Source organism: Triplophysa rosa, linkage group LG10, assembly GCF_024868665.1.
Source record: "Triplophysa rosa linkage group LG10, Trosa_1v2, whole genome shotgun sequence".
NCBI lineage: Eukaryota > Metazoa > Chordata > Actinopteri > Cypriniformes > Nemacheilidae > Triplophysa > Triplophysa rosa.
This window is the reverse complement of record NC_079899.1, coordinates 24,694,184-24,718,303: the sequence shown is the minus strand read 5'-3', so window position 1 is coordinate 24,718,303 and position 24,120 is coordinate 24,694,184. Positions and strand designations below refer to the sequence as shown.

At 39.9% G+C, this 24,120-nt stretch overlaps 1 protein-coding gene and 1 pseudogene across 4 annotated transcripts; one reads left to right on the top strand and one right to left on the bottom strand.

Annotated features, from left to right (window-relative positions):
• Positions 1-2,153: 2,153 nt before the first annotated feature.
• LOC130560392 (protein NLRC3-like) lies at positions 2,154-6,287 on the bottom strand (annotated as a pseudogene).
• A 3,974-nt stretch (positions 6,288-10,261) lies between these two features.
• On the top strand, positions 10,262-24,107 carry shprh (SNF2 histone linker PHD RING helicase). 4 transcript variants are annotated; one of them, XR_008963680.1, is made up of 32 exons: positions 10,262-10,371; positions 10,775-10,977; positions 11,300-11,668; positions 11,804-11,933; positions 12,124-12,342; positions 12,424-12,502; positions 12,624-12,774; positions 12,898-12,994; positions 13,241-13,497; positions 13,767-14,375; positions 14,453-14,704; positions 14,841-14,919; positions 15,757-15,920; positions 16,007-16,263; positions 16,347-16,468; positions 16,546-16,634; positions 17,163-17,255; positions 17,346-17,453; positions 17,530-17,672; positions 17,763-17,936; positions 18,525-18,587; positions 18,667-18,892; positions 18,985-19,122; positions 19,208-19,309; positions 19,888-19,959; positions 20,321-20,509; positions 20,660-20,752; positions 20,840-20,926; positions 21,359-21,537; positions 22,266-22,346; positions 22,716-22,887; positions 24,001-24,107. XR_008963680.1 is itself a non-coding variant. In XM_057344193.1 (32 exons), the coding sequence occupies exons 2-31, from the start codon at positions 10,795-10,797 to the stop codon at positions 22,810-22,812; spliced, it is 4,902 nt and encodes a 1,633-aa protein (XP_057200176.1). In that variant the 5' UTR covers positions 10,262-10,371; positions 10,775-10,794; the 3' UTR covers positions 22,813-22,815; positions 24,001-24,106. The 4 variants fall into 4 exon arrangements, 3 of the variants coding, with proteins under 3 accessions (XP_057200176.1, XP_057200175.1, XP_057200177.1); XM_057344193.1 differs by having other exon boundaries at positions 22,716-22,815; positions 24,001-24,106; XM_057344192.1 differs by lacking the exon at positions 24,001-24,107 and having other exon boundaries at positions 22,716-23,670.
• Positions 24,108-24,120: the final 13 nt, after the last annotated feature.

Genomic DNA, 24,120 nt, shown 5'->3' with positions numbered 1-24,120 from the left:
TTTTTTCTGTGGTGTGTGTCAAAATCTGACTAAACGCAACATTGCGATATCAAAATAAGTGAGATGGCCAATCAAATGAAAGGGCGCGGGAGTTACTGGTTAGAGCCGAGCAGTGACCAATCAAATCAAAGACGGAGCTACTGTCACGTCTTCAGCTGTTCAGCAAGACGGCGCTTAAAGTTTAAAGAGTGCTGTGCAACACACGACACACTGTAAGTGACTAAAATACATTCAATAATTAACAAATGTTTAGTGTTTAACGATAGAAATGTTGAACATCCGACAGTATTATTCACTGATGCAAACGACAAAATGCTGATTTAGATGAAAAATATGTAATTTACGTGATTCGTGTAATTCATAATTATTCATTTATAATAGCGTTTTATTTGGGAGAAGGTTAAGAATAATTGTGTGCATATTGTAAATTAATTTGTTATCAAGTAAATACACACACACACAAAAAAAGATTAAATCATCCTCAAGGGCCCTGTGGCATTAAAGGGTGTTTATAGGTTGTGGTTAAAATTAAATAGAAATGATTTTAAAAAATCTTTGCAAATAGTTAAATGCATTGAACAATAAATTCCACAAGCTATGTATGGTCTGTGCTCAAAATTTAAAGGGACAGTTAACCTAAAATTGGAAGTCATGAAATTATCAAATGTTTTGACAATCACAATACACTTGTAATGCAAGGTTTATGTGTTTTTGTTTTTAAGACATTCCTACATCCCAAACACTGCTACAACTAATATAACTGGGTGTGTTAGGTTTAAAGTAAATAGTCGATTGTATTGGGGGCACAGGGGGACCCCCAAATAAAATTCTGCTTATGGCTCCGTAAAGGCTTGGGTCGGCCCTGACATTCACAATAAACCATGACAGATTTACAAAGAACACATGTCAACGAAGAGATAAACACTTAGAAATAAATAGTAATAGGAATGAAATTAAACACAGATAATGTCCAGTAGACTATTACAATTTTGCTCTGTCTTTTTTATTCTCTTAAATTATCTGGGGATCTCTTAAAACCTTCCGGAGGCCCCCTAGGGGACCCAAGACCAGCTATATGCAGTATAGTTCATAAAGCCATTACTATAACAAGCACATTAAAGAGAATAATGTAGTGATGATTCACAGTATGTAAAAGAATCAGATGTCAGCAATGCTTATTACTTAGAAGACGTATTAAAACAGACCTATTGAAATGAAATGTAATATTAAATTTCATAGACAAGAAACTCGGACCTCTGGTGGTAATACAGCGCAAATACAGCAGTAAATATGCCAAATATGTTCTAATGCAATTTGACTTTGAAATGTCAAACCTTCCTGTGTTCATGTGACAAAATATCATCTGTCCGGTCTTTGATGCGAGCAGGATTAATCATCAACAGGATTTGTCAATGTTTTTCTACACATTAAACAAAATTCAGACATTTGAGAATAATATCATGTTAACAATAATAACAATAACATAACACTATAAAAAAGACATCAGACTCTACTGATAAAACCATTTAAATACCATTATATGTGACTGAAAACAGGTTTAACTCAAGGATTGCTGAATACAATGTCACGAACAAATATGTGATGTGCTCTGTTGTTTTCATAAATCACACTAATCTGTTTATGAAGACATGTAAATATCAGCATGTCATTTTTTCTTGAATGTCATTTTTAACCCTTTCACCAATCGGCTGGTGATCATTTCTTGAATATATAAAATGTATATATATGGGTTTTGATTGCATAGCTCCACATTAAACACTACACAACTGATGGAGTAACAATGTTGACCAAACATGTTTCTGGTAACTGCTGACCCGTCCTGCACATCACTTTGGGGAATTTTAGCTTGTTTTTCAATACAGAAGAGCTTTAGTTTTCTCAAATTGTTTGCACCAGGTCCTTCAACAGCATTTATTTTGGATTAATGCAGGGTGGGAAGTTTCAAATGTGCAATGATGCCATGTAATGTATTGTATTCTTCTCTCTGTGTATTCTACAACAGTTTCCTTATTTCTGAAATGTTTTCATGTAAAGCTGTAAACACTGCGACATTGGAAAAAACGCTATATAAATTAACTTGAATTGAATACACTAAAAAAACCTGATTTGTTTGTGCCATGCAGAGGCGTATTAAGACCTCATGGTGCCCCTGGGCAACAGCCCCAGAGGTGCCCCCCCATCAACCCACACGCAAGAATCCACTCATTAAAAGATTTATATATTAAAAGATTTTATAAGAATGAAACTCAGCAATTTACAATATACTATTTTACAAGAATTATACATTAACATGACACTTTTGTAGAATATAACACAAAAACAACTCTTTTCCATTAAGTATTTTTAACAATTAGGCCTACTGTAGTTAAGGGGCATCTGCTTTCTGTTGTAATGTTACATTTCAGGTTTTGATGTAGTTTAAAAAAATCACTAACATTTTTTTAACAGGTGTAAATGTTGTGCGTGCCACAAAATGGGGGTACAGGGACACACACACACACACACACACACACAAACAGACACGTGCGCGCACATACACAGGTAAGCACACTTTCACCAGCGGACAGAGAGCGCGTGTGGGAAAATATGTCGCTTCAACCACCTGCAAAGCAGATAAAAAAAACTTTTTCTGTAACGCTTAAGTAAAGGAAAATGCAGCAGTAATAAAGTATTTTTAGCTGTCAGTCAGTTCACTGTTTCCTATATAGGTTTGTGACAGATTATAAAACATAACGTCTTGTATCTACATATAGCATTTATGATATTAATAGCATAAATAATCAGCATGTTAAGAGCATGTCATTGTGAATCATGTTTTAATTGGAAATAATATTTAGAATCAGTTCTAGTATGAATGGCATGGAAAGGCTGTTGGTAACTTTGTAAGTACTTCTGCTCATGATATATTTATTTCAATTGTTACATTTTGTTGTCAGTAGTTTTTTTTAAATATTAAAATAGACCACTGGGACTTCACTTCAGCACCAGAGCCTACAACACATTTTCTCAGTTACCAGACCTTCTATGTTTCATACAGACTGTGGCTATCAGAATATAAAGTGGCCTGATAAAACATTAGATTGATTGATTTAACATTATTTATTTAAAAAAGTATTGTCCGGACCTCCGCCGCAAAAAAATATAGAGACCGCAGCACCCCCCCAAGCCGAAAACCTAGGGGAGACACTGATCTCCCCTCATCTGATGTGTTGAATTTCTTCAGATCAAACTCATCCATCACCTCCTCTGACATCACAATCATGTAGGCTATTGCTGAACAGTGAAAAGGAGAGAGATGATTCTGTGAATGATTCTTTGATTTCACAAACTCCTGAATCTCATTTCCAGCAGACAGTGAAGCAGATTGCTGGATCTATTGACTGATAGATAGTGATCATATTTGATTTTCTTTTTAATATACACTATGGTTTTCTTGATGGTGTCTGGTGTGTTCTCTGTGTGTCTCAGTAGATCCTGTAAGAGTCTCTGATTGGATTTCAGTGAGATGCCCAACAGAAACCGCAGGAAAATATCCAGATGTCCAGTTTTACTCTTTAAGGACTCATCAATCACTGATTTTAGTAGTGCATGTATTGTGTTTTCTGAGACTTTAGGAAATATCTTCAGTGATTCCATGTTCTTCTCTAGATATGAGTAAAACACGAAGAATGCAGCAAGAAACTCCTGAAAGCTCAGATGTATGAAGCTGTAGATCTTCCTCTGATGAATGACAGATTCCTCCTTAAAGATCTCAGTGCAGATCCCAGAATACACGGAGGCGTCAGTGATGTCTATCCCACACCCTCTCAGATCCTCCTCACAGAACATCACGTTGCCCTTCATCAGCTGTTTGAAAGCCACTTCAGACAGCTTCACGATCACTTCTCTGTTAAACTTCTCTGGATCTTTCTCCTCGTACTTCTGATTCCTCATATTGATCTGAATGAGCAGGAAGTGGATGTACATTTCAGTCAGAGTTTTGGGGATTTCTTCACTGTGATCTTGTGTCAGGATCTTCTGAAGCACAGTGGATGAGATCCAACAGAAGACCGGTATGTGACACATGATGTGGAGGCTTCTCGCTCTTCTAATGTGGGATATGATTCTGCTGGCTTGATGCTCGTCGCTGATTCTCTTCCTGAAATATTCCTCCTTCTGAGGATCATTGAATCCCTGGATTTCTGTCACACGCTTGATGTATTCAGAGGGGATCTGATTGGCTGCTGCTGGTCTGGAGGTGATCCAGATGAGAGCGGAGGGAAGCAGATCTCCTTTGATCAGGTTTGACATCAACGCACTCAATGATGAAGTCTCAGTCACATCAGAAACGTTCTCGCTGTCTGTAAACATCAGTGTCATTCTGCTTTCATCCAGACCATCAAAGATGAACACAACTTTACACTCATCGTAAATCTTTTAGTCCAGATCTTGAAGTTCAGGATGAAAGTCAAGCAGAAGTTTGTGAAGACTGTACCGATCATCTCGAATCAAGTTCAGCTCTCGAAATGGAAGCACAAACATGAAATCTACGTCCTGATTGGCTGTTCCCTCGGCCCAATCCAGAATGAACTTCTGCACAGAGACTGTTTTTCCAATTCCAGCGATGCCTTTAGTAAGAACGCTCTTGATGTTCTCTCTTTGATCTGGTTCAGGTTCATGTAAGGGTTTAAAGATTTCATTGCAGTAGATCGGAGTGTCTTGTGAGTGTTGTGTTGTTGGGTTTTTCTCCATGTGTAAAACCTCATGTTCCTCATTCACTCCTTTACTCTCTCCCTCTGTGGTGTACAGCTGTGTGTAAATCCTGTTCAGGAGGGTTTGATTCTCCTGTAGTTTGATTCCCTCAAATAATCTCTCATACTTGTGCTTCATGATGGTTTTGTGTTGATCTTTGACTCTCTGCAGGTCTTCAGTCGCCTCCAGCGGTGTGTGTGTAACACTAAGGCACTTTTTTAAGACACCTTGAAAGGGAGCCTTTAGGGAGCTTAGGCAAAAAAGAAAAAACTATTAAAGCATAAATAAAAACAGTGCACTGTCAGTAGGTATTGTACAGACAAAAGCGTAAGTAATTCTGATACCATTTATGAATATTCTATTAAAATTTTTTACCTGTGAGTTTGAATGCCATGACTTTATCTTTGTGCAATAAGACTTTTACATTTTGCACATAAGCAACAGAAACGATCATTTAAGAGAATTAAAGGTGGTTAAAAAGACACATGCAAATTTTCTATATAATTTACAATGTTCAATAATGTGTCATTATTAAATTTCATTATAGCAGTTTATACTCCCACAGGGTCAGAGGTCACAGCTCCATCACTGAGTATAGGGGGCTTCTCCATAGATGCATTACTTTTGCATAGATGCATTAAACACAAACCCGAAATATCAAATCAATGTGAAGCAAACACTGACATTGATAATCAAGCGAGCAAAACTTTACTGTTGTAAAAAAGATGGACCAAAACATGGTACTGTCCTGCTCCCGTTCCCCACTAACTCATCCTGCAATTTCCTGTCTCTCCCCACTGTACTATCTAGTAAAGATATAAAGGCCAAAAACGATCTAAAAAACATCACTCCAGCTGTGAAATGACACTCACGCAGGGTCAGAGGTCACAACTCCATCACTGAGTCTAGGGGGGTTGTCCATAGATGCATTGCTCTTCATAGACATACTGCTGGGTTGTGCTTCAGAGGTGTGAGCAGTGCGACCCTCCTCTCTCTCCTCACTGACACTCATTTTAGACGCAGTGCTCTACAAAACACCACCTAAATAAAAAGTCACATACCAAAAGAATGAAAATCTTTGGTAGCCTTTGGTATTTTGCGCATGGCAGATAACAAGGCGGGCTATTTGCACTCAGTGTAAATACACTCCGGTTAATTATTAATCTTTTGTCGAAAGGCACCAAACATACACACTAAAAGCAGTGTTGAATCTGTTTGATTGTCAGGATAGTCGTGCTCATTAATTTTTAACAAGATTTCTCATTTAAAGACTGTTGACACGGTGCAGATTTGTGTATATAACCCCAGAATATACAATACTTTCAGGAATTCAAGCATACCGACAACAAATAGTTCTGTTAGTTATAGTTTTGTGCCTAAAAAAACAGAATTTACACTGACGTTCAAAGATTTATAAAACGCTATTACTACTTTTTATACTACTTAATAGTAATCAGTGGTTGATAATAATCACAGTAATATTTGAACAAACCAACCTGCGTCATGTTTTTACAAAATGGAGCTCGCTGAAATGGTTTCACTTTCGCTTCAAAATAGACAAGTCGTGGCTACCCCTACAGCGGGGTTACCCCTTGATGCTCCCTCCACAAGCCTTTTCATTGGTTAGTGGCAAAGTAAGGACATGGTTAGCTTTATATTCTGTAGCCATAGAGGGCAGTAGAAAAACAATGCTAGAGGTGTCTTGATCGAAAACAACTTGCACCGGCATATCTAAAAATATATCAATGTGTTTGCTCTGCACACAGTAATGTTTTTTCTAAAATATATTTTTTTAAACAACTTGCATATCCTAGTTTAACCAAGGCCTAGTCCCGGTTTAAGGTAATCCCTGTCTGGGAAACCACCCAATTATGTTGCTCTTATCTTCTGTATAATGAAAGTAAATGGTGACTGACGCTTTAGTCCTTAACATTTAGGCCCGGTTTCATAGACAAGGCTTAGCTTAAACCAGGGCCCAGTTGCATAATACCTTTTTACTTCTGCCGATTGTATTTCGGCTTCAAAAGTAACAAATGTGGTGTTAATTTGTAAAGATTATCTTGATAGACAAAACGTGTAAACATCATAAACCTTTGTTAATCACAGAGCTTATTTTGTGCGATCTTCCAAAAGTCTATGGGGAAAATGCATAGGCTTTCGGTCGAGTGAACCAGCGCAGCGCTTACTTCTGGGTTTCAGCCTTTTCACAACGCATGCTTAAAGCCCAATTTATAGTCATGCATAGGGCCTACGCCATAGCTATGCCGTTTGCTGTGAGTAGCCTGACCCCTAATTCACACTGCACCAGAGCGAGAGCAGCGCGTACTCAACGCGGACACTACGCAGACCGCACGCGCTGTGATTGGTCTGTTTGAACACCTCCCTAAGGTAAAAAAAACTCTACGATAGCGTCATGTTTACTCAAACGTATTTCCAAATGAATTATCAAAGTAAATTATTTGTTCTTCTGTATTTAACATCTCAAGCTGCAACAAAAGTGACTGTTCACTTGCTGCTATTACTGCTAATGAGTCTCAAACGAGCAGCTTCTTCTTCGGCTCTTGTCTTGGTTACGCAAGTGTAACGGAGGCCAGCTAGTGAAGAGCTGTGCAGTGTGTAAACCTCACTCCCCGACCAACAGAGATGCTCTAGCGGCAGACGCTAGAGACTGCGGTCTTTAGCCTCCTCGTTCGAGGCCCGCGCAGAGCGGGGCGAGTAGGACCAGTCACACAAGCAACACTGACACCTAGCGGTCATTGCCTGTCGACGCGGACAACGACGCAGAAGTATAAAGGAAAACCAGCGCTTTGCCTATGGCGTAGGTCCTACGCACGACTATAAATTGGGCTTAAGCAGCGCGTATTTTTTTCGGCACACATGTTAACAGATGAGAACATACACATCGCAAGCGTAAGCAGCGCGTGCTCGCGGAGCAGAAGCGGCGCGTAAGCAGCAGTGCAGCGATCATTTAGGCGCTGAGTCTATTTTCCCTATGCGCTACTCCGCCTACGCACTCCTTACGCGTGCGGTGTGAAACGGGAGTTAGCCTACAAAAATACGTCATCTCTGAGGTACTGGATATCAAAACAGGTTTGAAAATATCGTAGCTTTGTGGATAGCTCGAGACAGGTACGGATCATGTTGCACACCTGCTTATACTTAACAAGATTCGGCGACCGAAACGAGCACCGATTTGGTCGCGATCAGGAGGCTTTGTCGCAGACCTTAGAAATCCAAAATCCAGCAAAAAATAACGTAGTGTGTGCTTGCCATAAGTTTTAAAGTTCTTTAAAGGTCCAGTCAGTGAAATCTAGCGGCAAGGTTGCGAATTGCAACCAACCACTCACTCCACCCCTCCCCCTCCCGTTCGAAAAACTACGACGGCTCACAGAGCATGGCGAATTAGATCCAAGGGGACCAGCAGTGTATGTAGATAGAAATAGCTCATTCTAAGCAGTGGTGTAAAGTATTGGAGTAAATGTACTTAGTTACTTTACTTAAGTATCTTTTTGGCTACTTTGTAGTTGTACTGAGTATTAAAGATATTAGCAACTTTTACTCTCTACTTAACTACATTTTTGAACAAGTATATACTGTCACGAAATACGGAGTGGAAGAGAACCCAGATGCAGGCAGGCATGAAGGGGTTAACAACACAAGACTTTAATATAAATACAAAAACGTAAAACAAAAACCCACGGTGGGGAACAAGACACGATAACAGGGGAAATGATATAACAGGTAAACAGGAACATAAACTGACTAAACTAAACTAACAAAGACTAAGCACAACACTAGACCAAATACAATAAACTAACACTAACTAGACTCACTGAAAGACCACGAACATTGACCACGAGCATTGACCACGAGCATTGACCACGAGCATTGACCACGAGCATTGACCACGAGCATTGACCACGAGCATTGACCACGAGCTGGACAGCACAAGGCATACAGCACACACACACATGCAATACACGAGCACAGGACAAAGAAACATGAGGGCATTTATAGGGAAGACAAATGAGGGATAATGACACGTGGCAGGTGTGGGTAATCAAACACTCAGGGAAAGATAACAAGGAAACGAGAGGAGCGGGGCCAATGACGAGACACTGGAGAGAACGCATATTATTGTCAAAAGGACAATAATATGTTTCTCTCCACACATAACCAAAGACTTTGTCATGGCTCTGCTACAGGACCAAGAAAGACATGACTAAATGAAGCAGAGCCATGACAGAAGCCCCCCCTTTAATGAGCACCTCCAGGTGCTCACCAAGGGGTAGACGGATGAGACAAGACCGACTGGGTGACAGACAGGACAAGGCAAAACAAAGAAAATAAAATCAAGGGCAGACAAGACAACATAATAACAGGACTTGGGTGGAACAGTAAAAATAACAAACAAGGGAGGGGGGTGGGGCCAAACAAGGGCCCATAGGGGGCAGTCCATGGGGGTGGGGAATAGTCCCAGTCCCCGGCTGCGCTCGAGGGCGCGGAGTCCTGGGGGACTTAGGATAAGTCCTGGGGGGAACAGTCTTTGACCCTGGGAGTCTCCCAGGGACCGGCTGGAAGGTCGGCTGGAAAGGGCTGGGAGCCGGCTGGAAAGGGCTTGACGCCGGCTGGAAGGCCGGCTGGACAGGGCTTGACGCCGGCTGGAAGGCCGGCTGGACAGGGCTTGACGCCGGCTGGAAGGCCGGCTGGACAGGGCTGGACGCCGGCTGGGACACTGGCTGGGACGCCGGCTGGTTTTCAGGTACTCTTTACACCTCTGATTTTAAGGTTATCAAAACATAATGCTTCATTGTGTAAGCTCTTTATACACCTCTGAAGACGTATTATATTGCATTTCTGTCAATATATCCTCCAAAAAATACACACTGGACCTTTAAAGAAAATCGGACATCAAGATATAATTTGATCCAGCGGGCTGTTTTTCAAAATATTTAAAGATGACAGTTGCCAACCCGACCTATCCCAGCAAAAGTTGTATCCCCAGCAACCTGAGTTTCAAAAAAAGGGGTTTGGCGACATCTAGTGTTTACAATATGAAAAGTTTGGTTCCAAAATGAGTCCGTTTTTAACATCTTTCAAAAATCATGTTTTTTTTTATTGTGCATTCCAATGAATATCAATCAAACTTCAGTTGGTTTGTTTTGATTTAAGCCATAATAACTCAACAAATATAGCAAACTAACACAATAAAACACAATAAAAACATGACAACATAATAAAACATGATTTTGGATCTTTTTTACAAACGGAGTTAGCTCATTTTGGAACCAAACTCTTCATATTGAAGCGTATTGACATTGCGTGTGTTCACTTCATTCGGCGCAGCGCAGACCGATCTGTGTGTGAGAACGAAGTACCGCGAGAACAGAATTGTTCCGTTTGCTTTCGATTCAGTCTCGCGGTACTTATATCATACGCCGAACGATCTGCGCAACGCTGCATCACGCCTATTCGTTTGTTCTGGTCTGACGTCACTTCCTGTGTTTTAAATATGGCGGATAAATGCACAGAAATGTTTTGTACGCTTTGAACCTTAAAAAAGTTATTTTATGACATTACTTCGCTGCTGACCAAAGCACATCCAGGATCGAATCAAAGGTGCGTTTCCACCTATTCTAAGGCGGTAGTTTGACATCTTACAATCTCGACTGACTTAAAGGGCTATAATATTTATTTCAATGCTGTGTTAATTTACACTGAAATTCATAATAATAAACATCATAATTTGACGAGGAAGATCGTTCTTATGTAATGTTAGGCTATTTAGGTTTATTTATAGATTGCAACCAGCCAGCTTAGTGCACTACCGTTGGTGTTATATCGATTAGTATTATTTATCTATTACAAATAGAAGCGTTTGTTACAGCTGAATCTGGCTTAACTAAATAATATATATAGAGATGTTTTTTCTTGTCCTGTAAATGCTTTTACAGTTATACGTAATGTTTTTGTACCTGTGTACGTTGTGAACAGTTACACAGTATCAACTTTGTTGTTGCAGTATCTCTGCAGATTTCAACAATGAGCAGCAGAAGGAAACGCGCGCCCCCCGCGCGCGTGGACGAGGAGGCCAAAAGGAGATTGAACTGGAACATGCATGAAGATCGTAGAACTGAAGGAGATTTTGAAGACGTTCAGGGGACATTTCCAACAACATCTGACAGCTGTCGGTCTGGATCAGTGCTAGAGAGAAGCCTGCATGAGGTAAGGCAGTGTCACATATTCTGCTGAAAAACAATAGAAACCATCAACATTCATAAAACCATCAACTTTTAGTGGATATTCTAATTGATTTAATGGTTTTCATGGGAATCATATTGTTTTTAATGGAAACTATAATGGTATCTACTGGTAATGTGTTGAAATCTATTGGTGGGATGCTATCTGGTGGAAAGGAATCAATAGAATACCTTTAAATACTAAAACCTTTAACACGCTACATAAAGGAATTCTGTAATGGTTTTACTGGTAAACAGCTGATGGTATTCGCAACAAAAACGAATCAAACTTGTATTGTTTTTTCCAGCAGGGAGAAGAACGACCATCAGAAGAAGGACCGAGCTGCTCCACGCAGGATTCAATCCCAGATACCACAGAACTGAGCGTACTGCCCCTTTCTGCTCTGGATCAAGGGTGGAATGTTCTGATCGGAGAGTTTGACCTGTGTCCAAAGATTCCTATTGAACTTGGAGACGATATTTTCTGTCTTCAGCAAACAGGTGACAGACTGAGTTTAAACGTCAATTGTCATGAGCCGGAGGATGAGAGTGGCAGCTCCGGTCCTTTTGTGCCGGTGGATTGTTCTTTTGGTGGATTATTGCTGGAGGATCTGGACTGGCTACAGAAGAGGAAAATCATTCAACTGTGTCACACGTCAGGAGATGGATCCCTGAAGGTGTCTATTTTAAAATAATCTTGTCAAGTTACCAATATCTGAGTCTACTGTGATTTTTTTTGTCACCATGGCCTATGAAAAATACACATTATTAAGCACAATATTTTCACCATTTCATCATTTATTTTCTTACAGCTGAAAATATTTCTTCTCGATTCGGGGATCGGGAGGCCAGAATTCCTCAGTGACGGAAATGGGCGCATCAGAAAGGCCAACCAACTACTGCAGAAATTAATGGAGTTGTTCTATGACTTCATCATCCCTGGTAATATTTACTTTACGTCATGCAATCGACATCAATTTCATCATCATTAGTAAGTCAGCTACACAAAGAGAAAAATCAGATAGAAAACCCATTTCATGTTGTTACAGAAGTGTGGTGATCCATAGTTATTACGTGCAAAATATCCTTTAATGTTCCTTTTGTGATACCTTTTGTTTTCTTGTTGTGGTAGAGGTGATGGAGAATGAGGAGGAGGAGTGCGACACAGATCTAGAACGTCAGAACGTCGAGGAACTGTATGATTATGTCAGACATCTCCACCAGACGGAGGAGGCGGAGCCGAGCTTTGACGCCCAGCACCCGGGTCTCATCCCGGTTCTGAGAGCCTATCAGAGGCAAGCGGTCAACTGGATGCTGAAGAGAGAGAAGAAGAACAGCAGCAGCTCTCAGGGTTAATGTTTCATATTTAAGCGTTTGTCTATAGATGTGTTCTATTTTGGAAGGTTTACTAGAAACCTGGTTTGTTTTACAGGACAAAGATTGCACTTTCTTTGGCGAGAAGTGGTCACAGTTTGTGGCAAGAAACTCTTTTACAATCCCTACACCGGATGGTAGGAGTCCAAATAAAATTCTGCGATCATTTATTAGTAAATTAAAGGCTAAATTAGTCAAATGCTTTACCAGTTGAGCTACAAAAAATCTGTAACTTTACCATTATGATTTCTGTCACAGCTTGATCCGAGAGTTTCCTCTGGCCGGAGTCGACTGGCCCGGCGGGATCCTTGCTGATGAGATGGGACTCGGGAAAACTGTAGAAGTACTGGCTCTTATTCTGTGTCACACCCGGCAAAACCTGGAGCACGGTGCTCTCGCGTTACCTGTGGTATGTTTGTGACCAATTTTGATTTAATATATGTGCAAATAGTACCGCTGTAATGTGACAAAATGGCAGGAAAGAATTAAATATGATGTTGCATCTTCCAAAATGATCTCTTGTCTTTTGCAGGGACAATCTGTGAATTATTTTGTCCCTCCACCTCCATTAGAGAGACAAAGAACCATCGAGCGAGAGGTGAGACCCAAGGAGAAGATTGTATATCCAGGTGAGAATATTGATGCTTTTGTATGAGCTTCTAACTCCAGGACAGCCAACTTTATTTTCTCTGATATTAAAAGTTATATTGACGGGTCCCACTAAGTTTTAAAAAATTGCCAATTTACATTAAAAAATCATTTACATTTTCTTTTAACCCAGAGAACATCTGAACACGTAAATAGTAGGGCGTATGTGGTTGTCAAAGTTGATTGAGATCGTTGCTAAATGAACGTATACATTTTCTCATTTCCAGCTGTTCGCGAGATGTTGTTGACCGCGATACAAGAGATGAAAGTTGGGAAGGGAGCGTCAGTCAATGCCATTTTTACATATCTAAGGACCGCGTACAAGTATGACACCCTGAAGAATCGGAATCACATAAAGAAGATCTTGAGTAAACTCATGAGCGAGAACATCGTGCAGCAGATCAAAGGACGAGGGTTAGCAGGATCCTTCAAACTGGGGAAGAACTACAAAGAAAAGAAAAAGAAACCTGCCACCCCTCGAAGTGTAAGTCAGGTTTTCTCAAATTTCGACACTTGTAAATCTAAAAATTTTGATTTTTTTTTATTATTATTATAAAATGGAACATGTTTGCTCTCAACACTGATTGGATGAGCCATAATTTAAACTCTAAAATGATCTAAAAATGCACATACCGTAGTCTAATAAAATAAAGAATAGTCTAAAACACACATCTGTGATTGGTTACAAGATTAAAGTAGAATGAAGCATGGATTTTAATATGCTGTTTTGTAAAAAATATATATTTTATGTAGAAGTCAACAGAAACAGCCACTCCCAGGAGAACATCTCGACGGGTTTCTGGTCAGGAGAAGGAGGCGACCATGACCTCCTACACCACCGCATCAGATTCTGAAGACACACTGAGCAGCGTGGAGCCTCCTCTCCTCGCCGAGGAACTAAAGAGTGAACCAAAATCTCTTCTGGAGTCACACACAACACAACACAAGACATCAGAAGATACGACCGATGAAGATGATAAAGAAACAGCCGTGTGTCTTCAAGATGAACCCAAACGTGAAGCAACGGAGATCTCTAAACCAGAACCTGGAACCCCAACCAGAGCGTCTGTGTTCCCGTTCAACACGTCTGATTACCGCTTCGAGTGCATCTGTGGAGAGCTCGGTCTGGTGGACTGCAAGGCTCGTGTCCAGTGTCTGAACTGTCTGCTGTGGCAACACGCCGAGTGTGTGAATTATAAAGAGGAGAACCTGGAGACCACGCCGTTCTACTGCCCTCACTGTCTTGTGGCCATGAAGCCCGTGTCCACCGGTGCCACCCTGATCATCTCGCCCAGCCCCATCTGTCACCAGTGGGTGGATGAAATAAACCGCCACATCCACACATCATCCCTCCGAGTTCTGGTAGGACCATTTTCTGATTCATTTGTTCATTCATTCAGCTTTGAGTTGCATTAAACCCGTCTGTGTTTCCTCCACAGGTGTACCAGGGCGTAAAGAGACACGGTTTCATCCAGCCACACATTCTGGCCGAACAAGATGTGGTGATCACCACTTACGACGTGTTGCGCACTGAACTCAATTATGTCGACATCCCCCACAGCAATAGCATAGACGGCCGGCGATTCCGCAACCAGAAGCGATACATGGCCGTGCCGAGTCCTCTGGTGGCCGTGGAGTGGTGGCGCATCTGTCTGGATGAAGCTCAGATGGTGGAGTGCACAACTGCAAAGGTGATTCAATGGATGTCTTATCAACAGATGTTTATCACGTCATGTCAGACGTCTAACAGCCGGTGAATTGGTCTATTCTCTTGGATGTTTGACTTGGATGTTTATTTTATTCATTGTACAATCTCTGTGTATTCAGGCTGCAGAAATGGCCTTGCGTCTCACATCTGTGAATCGTTGGTGTGTCAGTGGAACTCCTGTGCAGAGAGGTTTAGAAGGTGAGCATATCTGTATATCCTAAGAGCTTTATATTACATGGCTAGCTCTTTAGAATACTTGATTCTGATTGGTCAGTCATCATCTTGACCTGTACAACGTGTCTTTATACAGTATGTAATTTATATGTTTCACTACGCTGTCTCTCTCTTCGTGCCAGTTTTAAATTGATTACAAATGAGCAAATTGTCTCAGAGACGATATGTTTTAAAATAATATTTTGTATCAAATTATTTATGGCGTGAGTTGTGTAATGAGTGGGATACTGTACATTCACCCAGACTGTAACAAATACTTAAATGCTTTTATTTATTGCACTGTGGTATACTTTAGTATTTACTATAGTAACGTATTTGCTGATTACACTGTTGTATACTTTAGTGTTTACTATAGTAAACTTGTTAATTACACGGTAGTATACTTTAGTGTTTACTATAGTAATGTATTTGCGGATTACACTGTTGTATACTTTAGTATTTTCTATAGTAAAGTAATTGTGGTAAAATCTCTAGATACTAGTGTTATTAAACGTATTATAGTAAATTAAAGTTACTGCAATATTTATTACAGTTCATCAGGTCATTATAATTAGTACTACAGACTACTGTAGTATATGTTAACAAATTATTGTATTTACTATAATATATTACAATTTACTATAGTAAATACTAAGAAAAATGCTATGCTGTTTTAAGTTGTTATTGTTTTAAGGATTTACCTAAAGTTACGCAAAGTTGTTCACAATGTTTTTAACAAATACGTATTATTTTATTCATTATCATTAACATACTGTATATCCGTTTTTATGGTATGTCATTATTTTCTATTTAATGTTGTAGATTTGTATGGACTCATACTGTTCTTGGGAGTCGACCCTTACTGGGTCAAATACTGGTGGGATCAGTTACTCTACCGCCCATATCGCCATGGGAACACGGGACCTCTCTACAGCGTCATCGGTCAACTACTATGGCGATCTGCCAAAAAAGACGTCATCGATCAGGTTAGCGGTTCACTCTATGCTGATCTGATAATGAGCGAGAGCATCAATGTTTTATCACGTTTGATTTGGTTTCACATCGTTTTCAGATCCAGATTCCCCCTCAGACGGAGGAGATCCACTGGCTCAACTTCTCCCCGGTGGAGGGACATTTTTATCACCGTCAGCACGAGGTTTGTTCCCAGGATGCTCTTCTCAAGCTGAGGAAGATCTCGGATTGGTCGCTGAAGCTGGGCAGTTTGGACCGGCGTACGGTGTCGACCATACTGTACCCGCTGTTGCGTCTGCGTCAGGCCTGCTGTCACCCGCAGGCCGTCAGAGGAGAATTCCTGCCCTTTCAGAAAAGGTCCGAGCCTTTCCTACAATTCACACAAGGTTGTAGTCATTTGGTCCACGTCGGTTGATTTGTCTCTCTGGTTCCTATTAAAGCACAATGACGATGGAGGAGTTGTTAAAGTCCCTGCAGAAGAAGTGTCGTGTGGAGTGTGAAGAAGCTCACAGACAGCTGGTGTGCGCTCTCAACGGTCTGGCAGGAATCCACATCATCAGAGGTATTGGGAGTTATACACCTGTTGCTATACCAGCTCGTGTGGATGTTTAGAAAGTATGTCGATATTTTCTTTGTCAGGTGAGTTCGTGGAAGCAGTGGAGATGTACAGAGAGGTGCTGCGCTCATCTGAAGAACATAAAGAAAGGCTGAAAACTGATTCACTTCAGGTACATTCGGTTCTCATTGCAATTCGGGTCCAACTGGGACTGCAAGATATATCAAAGTTATAGAATTATCGCAAATGTGCATATCGCAGTGGTTTGCAATAACTGAATGACTTCAATACTTTTAAAAAAAGAAAGTAAAGTCAAGGTTTAACGTCGATGCAAAACTGTCGAGAAAGACAATATGAGGGTTGTCAATGTTGGTTATGTGTTTTATAATGATACAAAAATACTATTTGCAGTTTTAAAATATATAATTTAAATAGTTTTGACGAACTTTAAGCATTATCATAACTTATTGCATATCCCATTTTTTCTTCAGTATTGAGTTCCAGTTTATTTCAGTTTTCAAATTAAATTCCAACACGATTTGAATTTCAATTCAGTTCAAGTTCTCTGAAATGATTAACATAATTTAAACATGGTTTCATTTCCTGTTAATGGTTAAACTATTTATAGGGTAAAAAGCAGAGCTTTTATTTGATCTACTTTAGTAATTGTCGCTTTTACATTCCCTGTCTGAAATTCTAGAGGCTTCATGCTTCTCACAACCTGATGGAACTTCTGAATGCAAAGCATCCTGGGATTCCACCAACTCTGAGAGATGACCGTCTGAAAGATGAGGTTGCTTCAGTCACTCCTGCTGGTCATGTTGTGTTATTTTAATTCCGTCATGCTTTGCCGATCGATCCCGGTTCTGTTTTTCTTTTCAAGGCTGAACAGCTGAAACAGCATTACATGGCCAAGGTGAATTCCGAGGTGTCTGAAGCCCATCAGAACCTTCAGCCTGTTCTTCAGCACATTAAGGAGCTAAAGCGCAAGGTAACGGTTCACAAGTCACACAGTCTGATTTTATTCCCACTGTATGTGGTTTGTAATTGTAAAAACGGCTCTCTAGGTGAACCTTCGCGCCCCCTGGTGGCTGGACGTCATACAGCAAACCATTCAGCACTCCACGGATGACGACCTCGTGAGCCGGATCCAGAATGAGCTTACATGCAGTTATAAACAAGAAGCCAACAAGCTTTCAATGGCTGACAAGTAATCCAGCGTCCATTCCATTACTAGCTATTCATCTTGTTTGCACGTAAACATTTTTGTTGCAAATTTCAAGGAACATCTCCTTCGCAGGTTTCGTGACGGTCGTGGTCTCCAGTTTTTGCTCAGCACTCAAATGGATGATCTGATGAAATCTCAGAAAACGGTTCAGGATGCCGTAAAGAAGCTGGAAGGACCGCCGTCTCAACAAGTCATCGAGGAAGCGACACTTTGCCACCTGCGACCCGTTCGACTTCCACTAAACAAGTACAATCTTTTTTTAAGTTTAGAATGAAATAGTATTTGTAACCAGTGTTGGGTGTAACTAGTTACTAAGTAATTAGTTACTGTAATTTAATTACTTTTCCCTTGAAAAAGTAAAGTAAGGGATTACTCTTATTTTTCTGTAATTTAATTACAGTTACTTTTGATGTAATTAAACTAAATACTTTGTGTAATATATGTGTGTGCAATAGTGGAATTGACATCAAAATTCAAAGTCTAACTTTAAAATGAATGCTTTAATGTATAATTCTCACATTTGTAATACTTTGGTCAGTTAATAATACTACTTTATGTAGTTTAATATTATTTATTTAAAGGAATTAAAAGAGCCGTTTCATGTCTATCGTGAATCACTTAACTAATTGAGGTTGATGTAGGATATAGAAAGTAATTAGTAACTAGTAATTAGTTTTTTTTCAGAGTAACTTACCCAACACTGTTTGTAACATCAGCAGCGCCACACAAAACTGCAATTTGTGAAGTATTTTTCACAACATAACAATAGATAGTCGAGGCAAGTTCTCTATTTTAGTTTCAAATCTGAAATTAATTTTTGATGATCTTTCTTAGTTGTGTGTTTTGCAAAGCCGACGAACTTTTTACGGACTACGAGTCAAAACTGTTCTCTCATACGTAAGTTATACCAGTTATACATTTAGTTGCATGAAATTTAAACCAATATAACCAGCTTTTCTTTGTGTGTTTTGTGCAGGGTCAAAGGGCAGACGGCCATCTTTGAAGAGATGATCGAGGATGAGGACGGGCTGGTAGACGACAGACTCCCCACAACCAGTCGTGGTCTCTGGGCGGCCAGCGAGATGGAGCGAGCCCTTAAAACCATTTTGTCCTTCGCCAAGATCCGCCGCATGGAGTCTGGCCTTACAGAAGAGGGAAACGCCTTTATGGAGCTCTTTGAGTCCTGGAAGAAAGAATATAAGGTTTGTTATTATTTGTTGTTGTACATCCAGAATAAACAAATCTGTTCTGGGAAAGATCACCGTGAGCAAAATGCTGTTTTGTGTTCATTCAGCTGTTGCACGAGTACTGGATGTCTCTGCGAGATCACGTGTCGGCTAAAGATGAGCTGGGCATGGCCACAGAACGTCTGCGTGTGCGGTTACCTGGTGAACCCAAACCCAAAGTCCTGCACATCATAGAACCACACGAGGTGATGAGCACACAGCCACACATCAGTTATACTGTCAGAGATATTAGACGAAAAAAATGTCTTCAAAGCGTTTGTGTGTGAACAGGTGGAACAGAACAGAGTCAAGCTGATCAATGACCGAGCAGTCGCCAAATCACAACTGCAGAAAAAGCTCGGCCAGTTTCTCTACCTTACAAACCTGGAGAAGGTGACCGATCGACTCATAGATTTTCTTTCTACACTTTTTCCTCAAGACCACTTGTTAGGTTTCTTGAAACAGTGTAGACCGTTTCAAAGCAACAACTTAACTTCCGGTACACGTCCGCAAAGAATAAAGTCCCTAAAAGAAATAACAAGTAAATGACATTAGCTAGCAAGTTAAAAGTATGTCTAGCCAGTATTATTTGGGATTACCAGTATAAGAACCGTTACTTGGCTAAACTTAAATGCGACAAAGTTAACAACCCATTCAGCAAATTGTTTATTTAACTAAATTTTTATACAATAAAATAATCATTTAAATAATTCTATTATTAGCCACTAGCCAGACTGATCAACAAACACAGACCGGAAGTTTCACTTTGGGCCAGGCGCGTGCGTCTGATGAAACCGTCTAGACAATTTTTTTTTACATTTTTCTACCCTTCCTCTGACCCTTGTAATAAAAACTCCATTAGTAAATACAGCCTGTTTTATGTTTAAATGACTTTTGTCGTGAAATGAGAGATACACACTGTAGGTAAACAGAACCGGCGCAATTGATGAATTTGAGTTTTTGTTTTTCAGTCCCAGGACAAATCCACAGGTGGTCTGAATCCAGAACCGTGTCCCATCTGTGCTCGCCCGCTGGGTCAGGAGGTAAAATAACAAACCTGTGTGAAACAATAAATGACACTTCTTTCTGATGTCACTTCCTGTTTTACATGAAAAAGGCTTTCTGCTTGTTGCTTATACACTACAATTACTTGATGTTGAAGAAAAGATTGAAAACTAAATTAAGAAAGATGAAAAGAAAACTGGTTTAGTACTTTAGTCCTTTCAGGAAATAATTTGTAGAAGGCTAAACCAAACTTGACATTTTTTAAACAATTTAACCATATAAATATCAAAAGTATTTGATTTCAGAAATGTCCAATATAAAAGAGTTGTTGTGTGTATAAAATGCATTTTCAATATGTAGAGAAAAATCTCATTGTGGCTTTTGTGTATATGTCTGCAGTGGGCCGTACTCACCTGTGGACACTGTTTCTGTAACGAGTGCATCGCCATCATCGTGGAGCAGTACAGCTTCGGCAACCGACGGCGAGCCATAAAGTGTGCGATATGTCGACAGACCACCTCACATTCAGAAATCTCGTACGTCTTCACCACTCAGAGCGCCGACCAGGGCCAGGACATCCCTGTGAAGGTCAGATCCTCTCACATTCTTTTATTATTAAGACGTCTAATATATTTCTTTACAACGTAGGTAAAATACGAGTGACGTTATTCAGGCAGGTTATAAATGACTTATTGGATGACAGCGTGAATGTATCTCTGTAATCTCTTTACCCCGTAGGGTAGCCACTCCACGAAGGTCGAAGCTGTGGTTCGAGTCCTAAAGAAAATCCAGATGAGCGACCCGGGAGCCAAGTCTCTGGTGTTCTCCACGGTAACGCTCTCATTAAATGAGTTACTTCATCAAACAGCAGACCGAAGCTCTTAACCTGTGACCTGACGTTTATTCCTCGTCTTACAGTGGCAGGGCGTCCTGGACATCATTGCAAAAGCACTTTTCGACAACAACATGGAGTTCGCGCAGATCAATGGGATTCACAAGTTTCAGGTTTGTGTTGTGATAGAAAAATGTATGCTATTCTGCAGGATTGTCCAGTTTGCTGTATCTTTATCTTATATACAGTATATATTATACTTTTATATATTAAAAAGTCACTTTAACGAGGATCTTGTTTTATTCGGTTGGTTCTGTTTAGTCTGTTTGATTCTTTACAAAAAAATATCTTAAACACCTTATTTGGTTTTATTTTTTAATAACTAAACCAGGCTCTCGCCATGAACATAGCCATAGAAGCTAGCACAACGTTTAAAATAAAAAAGAAATTTCAGCTACACGTATAATGTTATATAGGCTGAAAACCCTTCAATTATTTTTTTAAGGTTAAAAACCTTTTAACTTAAAAGCTTGAATTTGGACAAATTTTACAATTGACTAAAGTGGAAAATAATTTATGAAATTGACAACGGCTGTATTTACCAGGAGAACCTGAGTGCTTTCAAATATGAAGAAAAGATCAACATCCTGCTGCTGCCGCTGCACACGGGTTCAAATGGCCTGAACATCATCGAGGCGACACACGTGCTGCTGGTGGAACCCATTCTAAACCCCGCCCACGAGCTGCAGGCCATCGGGAGAGTGCATCGGATTGGTCAGACCAAGTAAGCATCAGACTGGTCAATCACAAATGGAGTCATACGGTCATAGCCGTGTAGCAAGCAGCTAGCACGTTACGTACACATTGAGCTGCGATGCTCATATGGACACATGGAAGTGTGAATCTAGCTTGTGGCATTTCCTGATCGTATGCTACCCTTTTCATTTTGTCTTCTTTTTTTACTACCAACCACATTAATAAAAGCAATGGTGTATATACATACTGTAGATGGCTCATTGGCGGCTGTTTCTATGGGCCGGTAGTCATCCGCCATATTGGAAGGGTCAAAGCCAGTCAGTGCGTGTATTAACTGCAGTGTATAAATAGACCCAAACATTATAGTTAGAAATGTACCGTTCCAACTGTTGTCTGAAGCAGTTGAATGTGGCATCTATGTATACATATCTATGAATAAAGTATAGAAAAATAGTACAAAAAAGAAAAACATTAATTGCTGTGTGATTTAATCACATTATTTACACAATATTTTCTAAATGTCGTTTAAAACAAACCTTAGAAAATAACGTTCTGGGAAATAAAAACTAACGTTAGGGGAACGTTCTGGGAACCAAAAATTGTTAGCCGGGTTGTATTTTTTGCGATACATGGGAGTTTTCGTGAAATTGACGTGTTTCCATTGGGCGTATTTTCAATGCGCTATTTCAATTTGCGCATTTTGAAGGGTAATGGAACTCAGCTACTGATTTCTAAAAACCCTTTTCATTTCTACAGACCTACGTTTGTGCATCGGTTCCTGATCAAGTCCACCATTGAGGAGCGGATGCAGGCCATGCTCAAAACAGCGGAAAAGACGTGAGTTTTGTCTTAACAAGAGGACAAACGGTTTTTAATGATCCCTTGAAATCAAATTTTTTTTGTGTGTGTGAATTACAAACAACACCTGTCTCCAATTAGCACAAGCAAGCGGCACATTGTGATTCGTACCTTTAGCATCAATTCGTTACAAAGAAAGTGAAAGTGAAATGATTTATTTTCATGAATGGCACAAATGTGTGGTTTTTCAATGCTATAACAAATTGTAAATATTCCCTGCCGCCTTGTTTCGATATGAAATGTCATCAGCGCCTGTCAAATCATTTCAAGGGTTCTTGAAGTGAACGCTAATTGTGGACTTGAGTTATTTGTAGATTTACAGTTTGTTGACCTTGACTTCTCCTTCAGTCACAGTTCTACGCCCATGAAGCATTCGGAGGCCTCTGTGTTTACCGTGGCAGACCTGGCCGAGCTGTTTACAGAGGACGGCGAAGCTCTTGAGTAAACGGTATTTCGACGCTCGCCGCCGGACCTGCCCGTCTGAAAAGCAGTAATGATGAACATTACAATAACAACGACCGTATGTTTGCTTTGCACATTCCCCGTTCTGTACGGCCTATTATACCATGGTGTAATTTATTCATCGATGTACCACACGGTATAACAGTGTTGTATCTGTTTATGTACATTGTCTCGTTGATTTATTTACAAGTCTGTGTCATTTTTATTACCCCCTTGTTGTGTATAAATGAACTATTTTTTTTACAATTTTTTTAATGTTCCTCGTGATAGAAGGCTGGTTTTAACATTAGCAACACTGTATTTGTGATTTTAGTCACAAAGTTTTGAATAGAAAACCCGTAATATCACAAAAGATCCACATTTGTCAAACTGTGATGTGAAGTTGTTCAAAACAGAAATAAACGGCAATGACGACAATGTTGAGAATTACACCCTAATGGTGATGTCTTTGTTGTAGTTGTTTGTAGTTTAACACCTACTTTGTTTGCGTGATGTTGAGGAAGACAATGGAATGACAAACTTTACAGCGCTGGTGTGTGTCCGAGTGTCTTCTATTCTTCCGGCATCCGCAGACCGTTTCAAACATCGTAGCTGGTGCTATTTGCAAGACAAAAGACACGTGACTCAGTGTCCATAAAGCTCATCCAATAAAAAGCTCTTGTAAAAAGTAAAACCATAGTGAGGGGACACAAAGACATTGTATGGCACAAGTACCTTGTTCAAGGACGGGCAAAGAAACCGTGATTATATCTTTCATATTAAAAGCACAGTTCACCCAAAATAAATAAAGATTCTGTGATGAATTCACCATCACGTCCCTTAAAACCTGTTTTATGTGCTTTTTATTCTGTGGAACACGAAAGAATTTATTTTGAGAAATGTTTTTTTTTGTGAATACAATGGAAGTCAATGTTGTTTGGGTACCAACGTTCTTCAGAATAGCTTTTGTGCTCTGCATGCAGAAGAAAGAAAGCCATACAGGTTTGAAAAGATGTCAAAACAAAAAGTTGTCAATAGAAGAAAATTAACCTCTGCATCTCCTTTATTCACTAAAAGGGTGTTATTTATTGAATATATACAGTAATATATTGATGTTTAAAAATGATTCTCTTAAAGCTGGTCCTTCGTAAGGTAACTAACGGACACGTGTTTTTATTTTCTTCATGCATAGATCTCAAAACCATCATGTTGAATTTGGCATCCAATACTCCCTCATTCCCATAAACTGGCCTCTCTCTGTCCAAACACAGTCCTAAACGCATCAATCCAAGGTGTCAGTGAACTGTCCTTG